This window comes from Epinephelus fuscoguttatus, linkage group LG17 (genome assembly GCF_011397635.1).
Source record: "Epinephelus fuscoguttatus linkage group LG17, E.fuscoguttatus.final_Chr_v1".
NCBI lineage: Eukaryota > Metazoa > Chordata > Actinopteri > Perciformes > Serranidae > Epinephelus > Epinephelus fuscoguttatus.
Window position 1 is genome coordinate 27,316,913 of NC_064768.1, and position 18,158 is coordinate 27,335,070.

An 18,158-nucleotide genomic window follows, 5' to 3' on the forward strand; every position below is an offset into this window, starting at 1 on the left:
ATAATCATGTGTGGGAGCTTATGTGTGTGTGTGTGTGTGTGTGTGTGTGTGTGTGTGTGTGTGTGTGTGTGTGTGTGTTCATGCACTGCTGGTGCTCTGGCAGGCTGAGTCAGTGTGTGCACATAATGAGTGTGGTGTTAGAGGAGCGTTGTACTGTATAATCCCGCTCTACAGTGCACCTGAGGGCAGGAAACGAAGCGAGCACAGTCTGATTTTACCCCACATCACCATGGGTGTGTTTGTGAAATCTACCATACATCTCGTCAGCTCCGTGAGTTTGACCGAAGCTCGGCCTTGGGGAGTTTCCAGAGTGCATTTGATTTCACTTTCAAATAGTTATATATTATATTTTTTAACAGCCTTGCTACAGAAACTAAAGATAACCTTTAAATTTGTAAAACAATTTGCCTTCAGTCTCATAAAGTATGATTTAAAGTCATATGTGGATAAAAGTTATCAGTGTGAGACTTTACCTTAAAGTAGGATTATTATTTTTCATTTTGTGATGATAGTGAATCTACATTTTTATTTACTGCTTAATCATCAAGGTTTAAAGTTTAGACACTAGTCCAGATCATGAAGTTTCCTAACACGTGTTGTGTGCCTGATTGCAGGAAAGTGTGTATTTAATTCTGCACAAGAAACTGTGTTGTTTTCAGTTCAAATATAGACATATGTAATAATGTTTCAAAGAATCCTGGAGCAAACAGATAAATAATACTTAATGTTAAAACTTTTTTTAACTTTATTTAAAGCGAGATTTGAGGGAAAATGTTGGGAACAGAGTTGTTGAATTAATGTTAAGAGGTTAATGATGAAACGCCGATGCAATTCAAAGATCCCTCAGTCTGCACACACATGCCCTGTCTGTTGCTTGGTTAAAGTAAACACCCAAGAGTTTGCCTTTTCTCAGGTCAGACAAAATTGGAAACAACATCAAATCACCTTTTTTTTTTTTTTTTTTTAGCGCTCCATTAATGTAATGAAGCATGAAGCAGTCATAAAGTTTGTTTCTAGCTTTGGTACTGTCTTATTTAGCATAGTTAGCTGATGCTGTGCTAAGCTTTCTGTGTGTTGCTGTGCACATGGGGCGGTGAAATGACGTTAAATGGGGCTCAGGCATCGATGACGCCCATACTTTTTTTTTTTTTTTTTTTTTTTTTTTGACCAAATCCAAACTTCAGATGATGTTCAGTCGAGGTGCCATGTTGCAAGTAGTCGACACACACACAAGCCCTTGACAATGTTTACTACGTTACAGTCAACACTTCAGCAGCGACTTGGCAATAATGTAGCTGGTCACAAACACAACAGGTGAACACAACAGTAACAATAATTACAAATGAATCGTTTGAAAAATCATTCTAGTGGATGGTGTGGTACAACAACAACAACAACAGTGGGGAACAGTATTGTTGGAATCACTTTTCAGAGTGATTTTATGAGCTATAGAAAAACTGACACCAACCAAAATCCATCTGAATTTACTCCCGATACAGCTGCAGCACCCAGAGCATGCTTGGTGCCATGGTTAACAGAATGTGGATGCTCGCAGTCATTGTTATAGTTATGGCTGTTGGTGTAGACAGCCCTTAGGTCGTCTCCAAGTATAAAGGAATTGCATGTTGATCTATTGTCATATGTGTGCGCAGGAATGATGCTTTTCAGCCATGCACAATAAATGTAAGAAGATGTTCATTGTCCAGCTCAGGCTGCACTATGTACCAGAAACCAAAACCAATCAACTAGCTCAATTCACCACAAAGACCACTCTCCTTTTACTGGGTTGTCATGGTGATTTTTTTTTTTTTCCTTTTTGAGTTTTCTGTTTTTTCCATGACAGACAAGCTCTGACAAACCGGTGTGGGCTGTTTCCATGGTGATATAACTCATGTGTCAGTGCAGTGCATCTCTGCCTTCTAGTCACCTCAGACTTGGATTTGTTCACTTTCACATTTGATTCAGCCGTCAGAGTTCACCAGAGGTCAACCTGCACATGGGATTATACAAGGACACAGCATACATGACACACACAGACACACACAGGCTTTTTTGGTAGCTTGTGTTACTTTCTAATGTGTGTGTGTGTGTGTGTGTGTGTGTGTGTGTGTGTGTGTGCGCGCGCAGGGCTGCACGAATGATTGCTGCTGGCCGAAAAGCATTGTGTTTTCATATTCTTATCCATTATTTCCAGGAATCAGGCTGGGAGCTGTCATAACACAGATATGGCTTGGTCACGATCAGCACAGACACCACTCACACACACATGCACATGTACACACACACACACACACACACACAGAAACACAAAGGGAACAGAGAGTGCTTCCTTTAGGCTTTCCGTGAGGCCCACCTTTCCTCTGTACATTACGTAATTTTGTGTGCGTGTGTGTGTGTGTGTGTGTGTGTGTGTGTGTGTGTGTGTGTGAGAGTGAAAGAGATGTGTCCTCAGTTTATGACCCGTGAGTGGCACAGCAAGTGCATGTCCACTGGTGTCTGTTTTCTCCCCCCAAAATCTCAAACCTCTAGAGCATGAAGTCTGACCATTCAAAGACAGAAACAGAGACAGAGACTTGGCTTGAGCATGTCGAGGAGAGGAAACAGAGAAATAGTTTGCATGTAGAGAGGTGACAGTGTGGAGGGAAGGGTGGCGACGAGGTGGAGATACAGATGGTTGAATTGAAGGAAGGGATTGGAAGAAATGGAAGGAAAGAGACGGACACACCTGTTAGCTGAGAACAAGTGACAGTCCCAAGAACTGACTTCACAGAAGCAGTTATGGACGTTCGTACAGTACACATACAGCAGTTTGGAAGTGGTTTTAGACATCCTTACATTTTGTCTTTAAAGGTTATGTCTATCTAGAAATGATCAGAAATGTAATATCCAACTTGTTTTAACCCATTATAGGGTGCATTACATAATTTTATGGAGAGCTTTGAATGGGCCCAAAAAAATCAGGCCTGACCCTACATGAACCTCATGTTTTCTATCCCTCTCACACCTGTGCTCTATCTCTCTCCCAAAGTTCTCTCTGTTTTCATCTTGATTCAGTCCAAGGCGGCTTCTGCCATTATGCACGAGAACTGCCAGTTTAAAAAAACACAGGTTAATTGGGGAAAAACCTGACCTGATTCAAGCCCAGTGGAATACAGACAAATTACAGCCCAGCCCAAACCTCTTTGGTCGGGTCAGGTCCAATCGGGCTCTGGCAGACAATCAAAGCTCTAATTTTATGTATTTGTTTTCTCTTAATGCCACACTCTGACATGCTGCTATTGTTAGCTGAAAGTAAAGAAACTAATCAATCACTTCTTTCAAGATTCTCTTTCTCTCAAAGATAATTAATTGACGTGTCAGCTGATGGATATCGGCTCCTTTGGATAAAACTCATTGGATTCAAACAACTTCTCTGTCTCTTTCGCACTGCCTCTCGTGTTTCTCACTTTTCCCCACACTCCTCCACGTCTCTCACTTTCCATCCTGGTCTCTTGCCTTTCATCTTGCTTTCTTTTCTTGTTCTCCCTCTCCCTCTCTGTGTTGCATAACTTTCTGAATCTGACCCCTCCTCTCTGCAGTGTTCAAGTGCCTTCTTTGTATATTTTTCCTTTTCATGCCTTGCATTTTTTCTCAGGCTAAATTAATGTTGTTCTTGGGAGCTGCTGTTTGCACTTAAATCTTAACAGATTATTTGTGTGTGTGTATGTGCATATACATTTGCATAGTGGGAATGTTGTAAGTTTGACTTATGTTTTGCTGCATTTTCTGGAAGCCTTTTGATCTTGGGTGTGTGTATGTGTTTTATAATCCTGCCTTCCTCCACTCTTGGCCCAAAGTTGTTTTTCTTGGCATCTGTATAAAGACTGCGAGTGTGTTATCAGAAAGATCAACAGTTTGCCACTGTATCAGGAACACAGCACGGTGTTTTCTTCTTTGTATTTCCATTAGTTATAATTGGTTACATAATCTCTCTTTTTTCGTTTTTTTTCCTGCACATTTATTTTATTAGATAGTTGATGGTTTAGAGGGACAGGAAAGATCAGAAGAGATAAAGAGAGAGACTTGTGATAATGCATCCTGGTTCATATTTGAACCCGAGATGTGGTCCCCACTTAGCCGCAAAACTGTTGTTATCTTGGCATCACATCGGGGCCGCTGGGTGCGGTCTGGGTGCCAGCCCAAATTGTAATTAATGGCATGCAGTGTCAGATCTCTTTACATCAGCTGTCAGTGCCGTATTTATCAGCTATATGCATCTCTGTGTTGTTAATCCCCGAGGACATTTAATTTCAGCATGTTACCCTATGAAATCTTAAGCACACATTGTCCACAGGTGGGTTCACTTTGAAGACCTAGTAGTCTTCTACTGTATATACTGTACTTCATGACAAGTATAATAAAGAGGTTTGTCTTGAGTTAATGATAACTGGATAGGAGGACTGAAATTTAGTGTAGTTTGTAGGATTTAGTGGCATCCAGCAGTAAGTTTGCAGAATTGAAACTTCCCCCGTGCCTGAGGCGTGTAGGTGAAGCATGGTGGCCGACATGAAAACACAAATGAACCTATCTAGAGCCAGTGTTTGGTTTGTCCGTTCTGGGCTACTGTAGGAAAAACATGGTTGACTGTGTAGAATAGGACCCGCTCTGTATGTATAAACGGCTCATTCTACTGTAACGAAAGCAGTGTTTTGTTTTTTGATTATAGACTAATAAAAACAATGTTTTGAATATTATATGCCATTTCTGCCAATAGATGCCCCTAAATCCTACACACTGGACCTTTAAAAGAAGCTTCAGCTGTCTTACCAAGTCGAAGGCACTCAAAATGGAGTCCCGAACAAGATATTGTGCTGCGTTTAACACCTCCAGGCATGTTTTTTTTCGGGAGTAGTCAGCCAAGATACAGGCTTGGCTACCAGGATGCAAACCAGAGCCCGTGCAGTAGGCGGCAAGTTCTTTTTAACCTATGAACTACCTGAACGCCTCTACACTGAGTCATCATAAGGTATCAAAATAAATAGAAAATAGTGTTATATCATCATTATCATTTAACTGTAATGTAAATGTGCTGTGTCTCAAATCAGATCCTTCTGTCTTATACTAACTATTTAGAGTGCGTGTGTGTGTTCACACTGAGAAGTATGGTCAAATACAGCGCGCTGTGAGTACAAAAAGTTGAGTCTGGAATTGTGGACACTTCTCACTCTTAATGGGCACCATGTTGCCTATGGAGCAGAAGGAGCAGGACCACAAACATATTTCAAACTTATTAAATGTAGACAAACACCATTGTATAAATATTCATGTGTACTTTTCTCTACCACTATACTGTTGTCTGGATGCCATCAGTTTGTTTATTGGGTTAATTCTGAACAAATTTGGTATCCCAAATAACTAGTAACGCAAGCTGGCGAGCTAGCTGACAGTGGCACATTTTGCCATCAGGCATTGACGTTACATTGTGGCACAAGCTATACAATCTATGGGCTTGGTTAGGTTCAGAGTTGGGTATAACGTGTTACAAAGTAAGAGTACTTTGATTACTTTTTGCAGTAATGAGTAACGTGTTAGTTTGCTGTTTGAGTAATCACATACTTGAGTACATTTTCAAACAAGCCATCAGTTACTTTTGTTACTTTTAGAACGCTGGTCCTTTAGCTCCAAAACAGCAACGGCTGTCTTTTGGTTCTTATAAAGGAAATAATGTTAAACCTATCAGTCTGAAAGAAGCCATGAAGCTTGTGGCTCGCTATGTGGCAGAAGAAATGCTGCCGTTGTCTACGGTGGAGTCTAAAAAAAAGTGGAGGAGAACTCGCTGACAGACAGGTCAGACTTGCATTATGCCTGGTTCACACTACACGACTCTTCTGCCCGTTCTGAAAGTCACTATGTCACATTACATGATTGTGGAGTCATAAAATCGTGCCGTGACTTGGCCGACAGACATGACACGCAACACGATGGTACTCACCAATTATTCCCGGTCGTCTTTCATGGCGTGTGTGATGTCATCGGGCTATTCTTGTCCTATTTTTATTACTTTTACTATTATTTGAGTCACTGTGTGTGTTCATGTGTCAGCCGAAATGTTGTTGTAGTCACCTAAAAGCGTCAGCAGATGGCAGGAGCTACATTTGGAGCACCGTACGTAAACATTCAAGCTACTGTATCCTCCACAACCAAGTTCCTACAAATATTTCACAATAAAAGCCTATTTAGAAAATGGAAATATTCTCTCAGCCAAGGTTATAAGGGGCTTTTAATCTGAAAGAAATTCAGGAAGTGTTGAGTTTGAAATGACAGCGCGGTATGTTAACTTTACAAAGACAACGGAGTGGATAAAAAGTAAATATATAAAGATACAGAGGGATTAATAAATAACGGACCGTCTATAATGTAGTCTGTTTCACATAAGGCTGGGAGCCTCTGCAGTTGTGGTGAGTAAAAGCCCCGCCACTATTTGTTAATGTTATTACTTTATGTCCGTCTCCATGACGATGTAACATGGTTTGCTGGCTTGATGCTAATGACAATACTCACTGGGTTTACCCTTTTTACTCTGTGTGGTAACATCCCTAGAGGAAATATTAAAAATGCTGGGGTGTTGTTGTCATACAGTTTTCTACGGCAGCAGATGGTCCATTGCCCAAAAGAAATTGTAGAATACTCAAAAGTACTTTAAAAGTACTTGAGTTACTTTTCTCAGGGAGTAACGTTGGAAGTAGGCCTACTTTAAAAGTACTAGAGTTACTTTACTCAGGGAGTAACGCAGTAAAGTAACTGGTTACTTTAAAAAAGAGTAACGCAGTAAAGTACTTTGATGACTTTTAAAGTAACCCTTACCCAACTCTGGTTATGTTTGGTGTTTATACATGTTAAAATGTCTTCTGCGCAGTAGATTGTAGGATTAGGTTTGTGGTCAGTTGCTTGACAAGTTGTAAATAATTGCAAAATGTGACAGCCACTATCAGCTACAGACATTCATAGACATAGAAATGTGCGATGAATACAATAAATAAACAAATACAGAAGTATTCAAGTGAGCAAACAAGCAGATATTTGTCGAGTGACAATCGTTTGTCAAATGTTGGCGATAATGCTCAGCCTGGTTGCGATTTGCGAAGCAGAGGAAGAGAAGCTACCACATCTTGTGATTGTCATCTTCGTTAAGTGTGTAACAGCCATGTTCAATTTGAGACAACACAACCCTGTCAGAATTTGCACATAACAAGGAGTGTACACAGTAGTACATGTTAGTGTACTGACGGATGTAGCCGATTTGAGACACAGCAACCAACAGTCAACATAGAGATGAAGATTTACAAGTGACTGTTTTTTTTTAAGTGCCCCAAAATCACAAATTTGCCTCAAAGTGCTGTATGACATGTATAGAATATAGGACACCTCAGTCCTTAAACTTTAGATTTAGGTAAAAGTGGACAAAACCTTTGGATAATTTAAATTTAGGTTGGACTATGTAGCATTTTGTACTGTTTGTCAGATCTGTTGAATAAAAGGCAACAATCTGGCAGAATTGCAATAAAAAGAAACAAACTTTGAATCATATCGTTTTTAATCAGATGAAAGTGTGATACTCACACGCCAACATAGCTGAAGGAGAGACTTCAGTGACCTCAGTGCATTGAACATCTGTATCATACTCCAGTCGGGTGAGTCATCAGTGCATGTCCACACACACACACAGAGCACTTTGGGCAAATTGTTTTGTCCTCACCTGCTGTCTCTCAGGATCAGACAACTCCTTTCATCAGACCTTCACAGAGATAGCGTGCGAGTTGGCGTGGTTGTGTCTTTGTTCCTGTCAGACTGTCTATTGACTTGTTTTTGTTGTTACAGAGTTAGTGTATCAGTGATTGCGTTAGTGTTCTGCGTTAAGGCTCCATGATGTCGTACATCACAGTTGATTACTGTACTTTGGCACTTTTAATGAACCTTAGGACTCTTTTCAAGCTTCATGTGATTGTCTTTTTAAAAACTATCATTGCCAGGATATTATGAAATCGTGGAATGTATATAACAATATATGACTTAACAAAACTGTGTGCATTCCTACTTAATCTATCTGCATGTGTGAAAGGCAGAAACAGTGCAACAGACAGCCCTGCATAGAAAGCTCTCTGTGTCAGTTATGATTGCTGCTCGATCCCTCCGGCTGCGACGGAGACTGCAACGAGCAGCTGGGGGAGAGACGTTGCTTCTTTATCTCTCCTCCTGCTCCCGTCCTTTGCCTTTGATCCCCTTCTCTCTTCTCCTTTTTCTCACCTCTCCTCAGGCTGTTTCTTATTGTGCTCCTTTGTCCATCTGGAGCTCTGTGCCACTGTCACTGCAGGTGTGTGTGTGTGTGTGTGTGTGTGTGTGTGTGTGTGTGTGTGTGTGCGCGCGCCGAAGTCACAGATCAAGTTGCTGTTCATTTTTGGAGCAGGAGATCATTTCAAGTGTCAGCCCACATTTCTAGTTGTCTCCATTGTTATTTATTACACAATAGCATTTCTTCTGAAGGTAGGAAATGCAATACTTCCCTGTGATGGTGCCAACACAACCTGTGTCTGTATGTGTGGACTGCTGAGTGTGTGTGTGTGTGTGTGTGTGTGTGTGCTGCATTTGTGAAGGTGGTGGAGAAACATTTCAATCTTAATTGAACAGGTCTGGACACTGGAGCCTGATTAATACGGGAGTTTTGAGTAAGGCTGCACAATTATTGGAAGATTTATCTATATCACAATATGGCAAATCACAGGAGCTGCTTTTTTTTAAAGGTATAATGTGTCACAACAAACCATTATGAATGAAGCATTGTGGTACTACTGAGATGCCCCGGCCAACACATCATAATCCAGTCATAAGGGAACCTGCTGTTTAGTAAAGGCTCCAGCAAAAATCACATCATCATCGTTTTTATATTTTTCCAATGACGTGAAAAGCAAAAATTACCATTCCCACTAAAATTGCTACTCATATTGTGATTTTAGAGCAATATCTGTCAAAATAATCACAATATGATTTTTCTTTTTGCGTATTGTGCAGCCCTACTTCTGAGGCCCATGACGATATTGATATTAATTCAATATGGCTATTTGTGTTTTTAAATACAGACATAATGTAAAAACATTTTTCATATTATGATTTCTCAAAGTCGGTTGAGTCAGTGAAGAGTTGTGACGAAGATAGTATGTTTTGAGCGAGACATCACAGATGAAAATTAAACTTTTCAATACCTGACACAGTGGCGACACAGCTTGGAAAATGACCTCAAATATATCCGTAGCATTTCATACATTATATACACAGAAACCAATTCATCTTGTAACTACAAGTGCACTTAGATAGTGCGGACCTCTGCGACGGCCAAATGCCCTATCTTGCAATGTTTACGAAAGTGAAACATAATGTGTGTATCTGCTCCGTGATTCGGATCTGCTCCCATGTTTAATGTTTTTTCCCCAGCCTATGCTACAACCTTCATCCAGGGTTGGGTACCAAAATGTACTTGTAGTGACCAAATTATGTCGGATCTACTATGAACTGATTTACATCAAATCCATCAGTGCTAAATGCTGGAACCTGAGAGTGCATCTCGGAATGCTAGGTTAAAACAAGAGGTGGAAGTGTCTTAAAGCGCCCCAAAAACTGAAACCCAGCTAGAGCCACGGAGTTTAACTTCAAACAGGAGGCCCTGTTGGCTCCAACACCCACTCTGTCACCTGTTTCATCCGTTGGCCCCTCTGTTGGACTCTTTGCTTACGGCTCCTTTGGCTTCCCCACCAGCCAGTATCGCAGCACTGATCTGCAGCGATAGTTTTGGCAACTGGTCCATTTTCTTTTCTCTATCATTTTAGTATTAGCCTAGTATCATTGCCAGATGAGCAGACAGAGATAGACAATTAACTCATTGGTAATTTGAAAAGAGCAAAAAAGCAGAATTGCATTTTATTTTAGTAAGTGACCGCTACAGAGAAAGTTTGGTACCAAAAAGGTACTGTTGAGTTCTGGTAACAAATCTGGGGAACTGGTACCAAATTTCTCATGCTGGAACCGTTACTGGTATTGGTTAAAATGTGAGTGGTACCCAACCCTAGAAATACTGTAGGCCTATATTTTTTGGCCTGGCTGGTGTGTCCGTCTGCCTCTACTGGACACAGGTATTTGGTTCTCTTTCCTGGTATGCACAGCTTCGATAAGCGCTGACTGGGATTTCATTGATCAGTCTGCTCAATCAATAAAGAGTGGACACACACAGTGAGTGTAGAAAATAAAGTAGACACAGATATATGACATGGATTTTATTGCCTGTCAAGGATTAAAGTGTCTGCTGTTTGAAAACAGTATCCAATGTCTTCACTCCCTTAAATCGCCTCCCAACAGTTTTGTCCTTGCCTCGCTTTGTGACATGTCTCTCCCTCTCTCTTTTTCTCTCTCAGGAGGCAGTGGGGAGGGTTTGTCTGAAGGAGAGAGGACGGGACGTATTGGTGTTGCGGAGAGTGACGTCATCAGTGACGTCGCCATCAGACCGGCCCTCACCCACGTCGTCAGGGGGCGGGTCCAGAGAGGAGGATTGCGACAAGAGGTCAGTCCCTCCTCCTACATAATAAGAGCCCTCTTAACCGACACTAGCAACAAAAACATAATCATAGTACTCCTCCCTCTCGTTTTCAGGTTTTTACTTCTCAAGTTGCGACCGCACACTCTTGCAAGCACATGCAAAGTATCAGTGGTGCTGTCAACGCTGTGTGTATATGTGTGTTTGCGTGTAAGATAATGTATGCTTTAGCTTCTGGCACAGAGCGGGTTGAGGAGAATGGCTTTTTTGTTTCCAGCTGAAAGAGAAACAAAGATGACACCAAGACTGGTTTACCTCCATCTACAAATCAGTGTGTGCGTTAAAGATCATTTGTGTGTGTGTGTGTCTGGACAAGTGCATTTCCTTTAAGAAGATCTCTTTGTGCAGTGTCTGTGTTTGTGTGTTTTAGGCCAGTGTGTGCCAAGACCTAAGGCACAATGCAGGGAGTGTCAGTGACAGGCAGGTTAAGTGGGTGTGTGTATGTGTGTGTGTACCTCAGTGTGTATACAGTGCTCAACATCTTCAGTAGCAATCAGTTCCCTCCGAGTGCTACTGTAGAAGCTGTCAGAGAGAGGGCTTTAATCTCTGGAGCTCCGAGCTGACAGGAGCAGACGGCAAGGCAGTTTGTCCCACAGAAGAGCACCCTTCCTGGGTATGCAACGCTTAGATGAGGGCCAATCCTGCGGAAGTGTATAGATATGAAGATGACCACCGAACTAGTGACGCTTGCAGAGGCAGAGGAGGATATAGATGATGAAGATGAGGGGGACGATGATGATGATGATGAGGAGGAGGAGGACAGCAGTTCAGAAATCTGTACATTTGATGTTCCCTATTTTCGCTACATCGATGATGACAATGTGGAGAACGAGGAAGAGGAGAGGGAGGGAGGATGGAGGGATGGAAGGGGTCGTACTTGTTGCTCTAGTGAGGAAGATTCTTCGTCTTTCAGGTATGTGGTGGTGTCGGGGACACCGCTGAAGATCTTGGAGCATCTGCTAAGTGACCTGCGGCTGGACGACCAAAGAGGGGCGCCTGAGAGCAGGGAGAGTGGTAAGTTTGTCGACACACGTTTCCTGAACACATCTGTGAGAGGGCATCCGTGCACACATCATGGCTGTTTCTCCATGAGGCGATAGAAACATACAGATAGAACGAATTTCATTTAAATAAAAGTCAGCGGAAAGTTAGACAGTTTGTTATATAAATAAAGCAGTTGATGTTTGTCTCTGCCGTGTGACCAAAGGTATGTTTAAAACTCCCCACCCTCTCATTTCGAGGAATTTCATCTTCAGTGCCACACAACAAGTTACAACACAGCCCAACATGGATTTTTGTGTCTCTTTCATTTTCCATGCAGTGGGTTCAACCCAGGAGGTATGCAGTCCCTCTCGATTATGCTGTGTGTGTGTGTGTGTGTGTGTGTGTGTGTGTGTGTGTGTGTGTGGCTGCATGAGTCAGTCAACTCTCACACCACAGCCAGGTGTGTTTGTGCATTCATTCAGCCAAGTCATTGCCTGTAAATCTGAAAATATGAGGAACATTCAAGACGTTAAATGCTGTAATGGCTTTGTGAAATGATTCCCTCGGGGTGCTGCGGGCATTTCTGTTGCAAACAATTTCAGCGAGCTGTTAACTGTCATGTCTCATTTTCACAATCCTCAGGTTAACCTTATTGCTACTGTTTTGTTTTTTTTGACAGTGCAGGAGTTACAGTAGTGCTATACTGTTTTACTGTTTTTTGTCATTTGCTTTGTAGCAGCGTAGCTAGCACATAGACTGCACTGAGAGTGGGACTGCAACGAATTATTTTCATTTTAATATATTTTTACTGTTCTTTCATATAATCAGTTAATTGTTTATAATGTAAAATATTGGTAATAATTCCTGTTAGTTTTGTCAAATCAAAATAGTCCTTAGTAAGTTTCAGTTTCAGTTAAATAACGTAAAACTTCAGTTAGTAGCCTGGGCCATTATTTGCTTAAATCCCTGAACTCAGCAGGCCTATTTTGGGACAGGTCTTTAATTCAAACACTACCAACAACTTTGATTAATTTTTGATTTTATGAAAAACCCTTTTGATCCTTTGATCTGAGAACCCTTGTGGACTAAAGGAATATGAATAACTTACAAGGTAACTGAAGAATGTACACATAATTTGAGGTAGCCAACAACTTGCTTTTATACATCCAAAGAACTTCTATAAAAAAATTATTTGTTTATTTTTAATTGTTGTTTATTTGTCAAAATGTGTAGCTACACCAGGCTAGTAAAAGGGACTATAATACTATTTACGGTAATCAACTGCTGGTTTCGGGATTATTTGACAGTAAATGTGATGTGAGATCACAACTCAACCCCAATTTATTTATAAAGCACATTTAAAAACAACTCACGTTGACCAAAGTGCTGTACAAAAGGAATAAAATGCTAAAAATGCTAAAAACGCAGACATAACTGTCAGGTACACAGCTCACACCTTTAGAGACACAACACACACAGGCATGCGTCAGGGAAAACCACATCGGGGGACTCAAACACTAATGAATAAAAGTGGGTTTAGAGCCTGGACTTAAAAGAGTCAGTGGTGGGGGCAGATGCGATTGGGAGGGGGATGCTGTTCCACAGTTTGGGGCAGACACAGCAAAGGCACGATCACCCCTGAGCTTACGTCTGGAGCGTGGGACAGCCAGGAGCCCCAGGTCAGCTGACCTGAGGGACCTGGGCGCAAAATAGGGGGTTAGATGGTCTGTGATGTAGGATGGGGACAAACCATTAAGGGCTTTGTACACAAACAGGAGAACCTTAAAGTCAATTCTGAACTTTACAGGCAGCCACAGGAGAGAGGCCAAAACAGGTGTGAGTTAGGTTAGGTCATTTTATTTCATGGGCCACTTACAGCCCACTTTTATGTCAAGTGGGCCAGACCAGTACAACCATTGCATCATGACCCATAAATACCACACCTCCAAGTTTTTTTTGTGTAAAGTGGTACAAGTGCATTCTGAAAATGTCAGTCTGTCTACTACTCACTGCCATTACACGTTCTGCTCCTCTGTAGTAACACTGGCATCACCACAACAAAAGCCAGTGAGGAAGCAGGTGCCTTACAAACCATTTACAAAAAAGTTTTGGCAGTGCCTTGGCGATAAGGTTCAACCATTACTGTTTTCAGATAGAAGTCTGATACAGATTTTTTTGTTCTGAAGCTGCACAATGTTAAATGTTTTTAAATACGCCTACAGTAATGCAGCATGGTGGAGCAGTGGTTAGCATTGTCGCCTCACGGCAAGAGGGTTCCTGGTTTGAACCCAGGGTGGGGGAGCCCTTCTGTGCGAAGTTTGCATGTTCTCCCCGTGCCAGCAGGGGTTTTCCCCGGGTCCTGCGACTTCTCCCACAGTCCAAAGACATGCAGGTTAACTGGTGACTCTAAACTGTGTGAGGAGGAGTGTGAATGGTTGTCTGTCTCTATGTGTCAGCCCTGTGATAGTCTGGTGACCTGTCCAGGGTGTACCCTGCCTCTCACCCAATGTCAGCTGGGAGAGGCTCCAGCCCCCCTGTGACCCCTAAGAGGAAAAGTGGTTACAGAAAATTAATAAATGAACTTCTTCTGAAGCTTCTGAAGCAGCATTTTACAAAAAGTAGGCGACTCACACAGTTTAACTAGCATCTGAAAACAGGCAGTCTTAACATGTTCATTAATATTAGGGTTGCAAAGTCATCTGGTTGACCAGATTGGTCCCCTTGGCAAGCCAATTCTGGACTTCTTGACACCCCTGGTTTAGATTTTTGTCCTTTACATTCTGTTCAAGTAAAGCCCAGCATACACTGTATGATTTTTGACCGGATTTGACCCGATTTTTGAGACGCACGACCTGCCGACGCTCGGGCCGGATTTCCGCTTCGTCGTGCGTCTTTTGCTGTGCAGTGTACAGGGGGGGTGAGGGCCAATCATCTGTTCCAGAACCACGGTCGGACGGTCGGATGAATTTCTGACATGTCAGAAATTTTGGTCGGCCGGCACAGACATTCGCACAGTTGAAGCAGAGCCACGAGCCGATTTGCCAACGTCTGTGCATTTATCCCTCACTGCACCTGCGCGAAGATGTAGATCACCATGGCAACGCGTCGGTGGACTGTAAATATGGAGGCCAGGTTGGTTGAGCTGTTGCAACAGTATGAGTGCCTGTTCAACGTTTCTTCTTCCACCTACCACGACCACTATCAACGAGAGAAACGCTGGCAGGAGATAGCCAATATTCTTCAGCTGCCTGGTAAGTTTTTTCTGCTCTCATTTTCAAGCAAGCGCAACAAACATACAAGCTAGTGCGCTAGATGAGGTACAACACACACACACACACACACACACACACACACACACACACAGAGGGTGCACCCGGCTGTAGCCGGCTTACCTCCAATTCTCGTTGTAAAATGGACAAACCATACTGTCCATGTCTCTCAAGCCATCTGCGAGTCCATATGCGCCGACGCCTCTTCTTTTTGGACATTTCGGCACACAGTATAGTGCAAATTATCAAAGCAAACCACTTGTCCTGCTTCGTTGACAACAACGGCACTTCCGGAACAAATCGGAGGTTTCAAATGTATCTTTATTGACAGCTGTCAACGGGCAGGACAGTCAGCAGGGGCCGACGAGCCTTTTTCACCTGTACAGTGTGAGCTCTCTGATCGTGCTTGATGATCGGAATGTACAGTGTGAGCACATAAATCGTGAGCTTTGGCCGCACATCGCAGACGATTCACTCGTACAGTGTGAGCTGGTATTAACAACAAGATTTTAAAAATCGTACAGTGTATGCTGGGCTTAAGATAATCATTCCTGCGCATTCAAAAATAAATAAACACAAACTGATTTCTTGTCATAGTCAATGGATCGTGATGTCTTTGTCCACTGGATCAAACTAAATTCAATTCTGTATCACCACAGAGCGCTGGTCCAGTGAAGTAATAAGGTTATCACACAGAGACATCTGGGTCCCAACCTGCATTTTATAAAACCCAGCTCCTGCCTGTGTGCACCGTTTTAAGACAAGGCTTCTTTATGTATCAGCTCAGCACCACCAGTTCCCAGCAGTCCACAGGGAGCCATCTCACTGAATTGCAGGAAGCAAACGAAGAAAGAGGGAGAGAGATGAATGTCGGAGAGAGAGAGAACTGAGATGGTCTTTGTGGAGGAGGACTGCCTGATATTTATTCACTGAAGAGAGAAAAGACACTTTTTTTTCAAAGGAGGTAGAAGCAGGGATGCAGATCAAGAGTGTATGTGCATGTTTGGCTGTCTTTGTCTCTGTATCTGTGTGTCTATCTTTCGGTCTGTGTGTGCTGAATAAGCATGAGGGTGTGCGTGTCTGCGTGTGTGTGTGTGTAGGTCCTCTAGGGTGGTGCTGAGCATCAGTGTGCCGTTTTAGTGGGCTTAGCTGTGCAGCATGTTGAACAGGCTCGAACACGCTTCCACAGAGAGAGAGCAATTACCCCAACCACCCCTCCCCACGTACACGTAAAAACACACACACAACAAAAAACACAGCAGCAGATTACTGCGATTAGTTCAGCACGCACACATTTTCTCTCTTTTTCCTTTCTCCCTCGCAAGAGATAAAGTCCCCAAGGTCAGAACTGAATGAGTTATTCATCAGGGTGCTGTGTGCATGTGTTTGGGTGTGTGTGTGTGTACTGCTGTGTCTATGAGTGCATGTGTTTGACTTTGTGTGTGCCAGTGGGCAAACGCAGAGGGCATATGTTGAAGATGAAAATGGATATTTATCATCACAGAGAGCTCGGAGAGGGCGAGCGTGGGAGGAGAGTAGTAGTGGGAGGAAATGTAACCGCCGAGAAGGAGAAAATGAAAATGGGGGTGTAGAGAAGGGGGGTGAGGATGAGGAGAGTTCGGGATGGAGAGAGTGAGGGAGGGAAATAGAAGGCAGAAAAAAGGCCAACAGCTGGTCAAGAAGGAGCTGCACAGAAAGTAAGTCAGCAGGGTTTTGAAAAAGTGATAAGCTCAGTCAGACCTGCCTAAAAATATTTCTTGAGAAAAGTTGTATTTTTATTTCTAAAGAGGAGACAGTTGATCAAATATTAATGCCGCAGCCTTTGCTCAGTCTTCTATAATTGATTTCTTTGCTCTCTGCCCGACAGAGCCATATTTGGGTCACACATTTTCCCAGGAAAAGAGTTAGACACCACACACACATGCACACACATCACAGCTCCCTCACACCACCAACAATGGCTCATTACCCATCTGCCACGAGGGCTGTTTATATTCGGTTCTTACCCATTGAACACCTGCTGAGTCTCACACACACACACACACACACACACACACACACATATACACACACTGCTGCCGTCTCTCCTGCACATTAGCTTGCTCTACTCTGATGAATTTCTTTAGTTTTTTGAAGTTGTTGTGAATATGAGCCAAGAGAAAGAAATGTTTGCCTAGCTTTCCTTAAAGCTCTTTCCAAAGTCTCCAAAGATGCTAAATATGCCTGGCTGAATTTTCAGGAAATGTTTATGAAATTATGCACAAGACATGGAGCAGGTTTTTATTTGATGGAGTGGTAGGAATGGGAATCTTAAGTCACCTCACGATTCGATTATGATTCAGAGAGCTACAATGTGATTATGAAACGATTCTTGATGCACGGAAATTTTGACACATTAATAATTTTTCTCCCAGTGTGACTTATTGCTGCATTAAAAAGAGATCATATCTGTAATGATCCATAAATAGATGGATCCATTTGCATACAGTGTGGCTCTTGTCCAGGTCCCTTTTTCCTTCAACTTCACAGAAGCCAAAATGCTTCCATACACTAGCTTTTAAATCAGGGGGTGCCGTATCCGTGGTTACTCACGCTAACCCATTGTGGGATATTCATGTTGGCAAAGTGTCCAGTGTTTGCATACTGTAATATTTCACTGCAAGTTGTATGGTTTCATACTAAGGTTTTGGACGCACTAAAACTTAAAACATATCTGGCAATCCATGGTGTTTTCACATATAGTTCTTTTTAAACAAACTGAACTCAATCCTCTTAACGTGCACCAAAAAGTGGACCAACAGAAAAGGGACTGAGGTCAACTTCAGCTCTGACGGGCCCTCAATCCTCTTTCAGTTCACACTATAGCCTGTATGTAATATATATTGACACAGTTTATTTTTGTTTACTGTGATGTGGCACTGCAGTGTGGTTATGAAGCCCCTCACTTTCAGATGAACTTAAAATTGAAGTTAAACCTTAGCGACTGTTGCCGTTTGATGTGTTCTACATTCCACATCTGGAGACATGCAGTATCTTCCGTGGACCAAACTACTCCTCATCCTGCATCTTTGCAAGCGTTACAGGCCGATGTGGTTTTGACTGTTTTTTTCAAGTGTCCCAGTGCAACAGCATGTGATCGGGAGGGCTGAATACAATGGCAAAGAGCAAAGAGAGCCTGGAGCGCTTTGTGTTCACAAGGCACAGGTTAAGCGAACAGCACCGCTGACTTGAAGCCAGCCATACTCAGACCAGCTCAGGGTCTGAGTTCTCTAGGAGTGTTCACATAT

General features: G+C 42.5%; 1 protein-coding gene across 1 annotated transcript in view; it reads left to right on the forward strand.

Annotated features, from left to right (window-relative positions):
* Positions 1-18,158, forward strand: part of rapgef5a (Rap guanine nucleotide exchange factor (GEF) 5a) — a 71,443-nt gene that overhangs the window by 36,068 nt on the left and 17,217 nt on the right. Inside the window, exons 10-11 of the mRNA XM_049603334.1 lie at positions 10,440-10,585; positions 11,532-11,632. Of these exons, the coding sequence (XP_049459291.1) occupies positions 10,440-10,585; positions 11,532-11,632 (247 nt within the window). The remainder of the gene's footprint in view (positions 1-10,439; positions 10,586-11,531; positions 11,633-18,158) is intronic.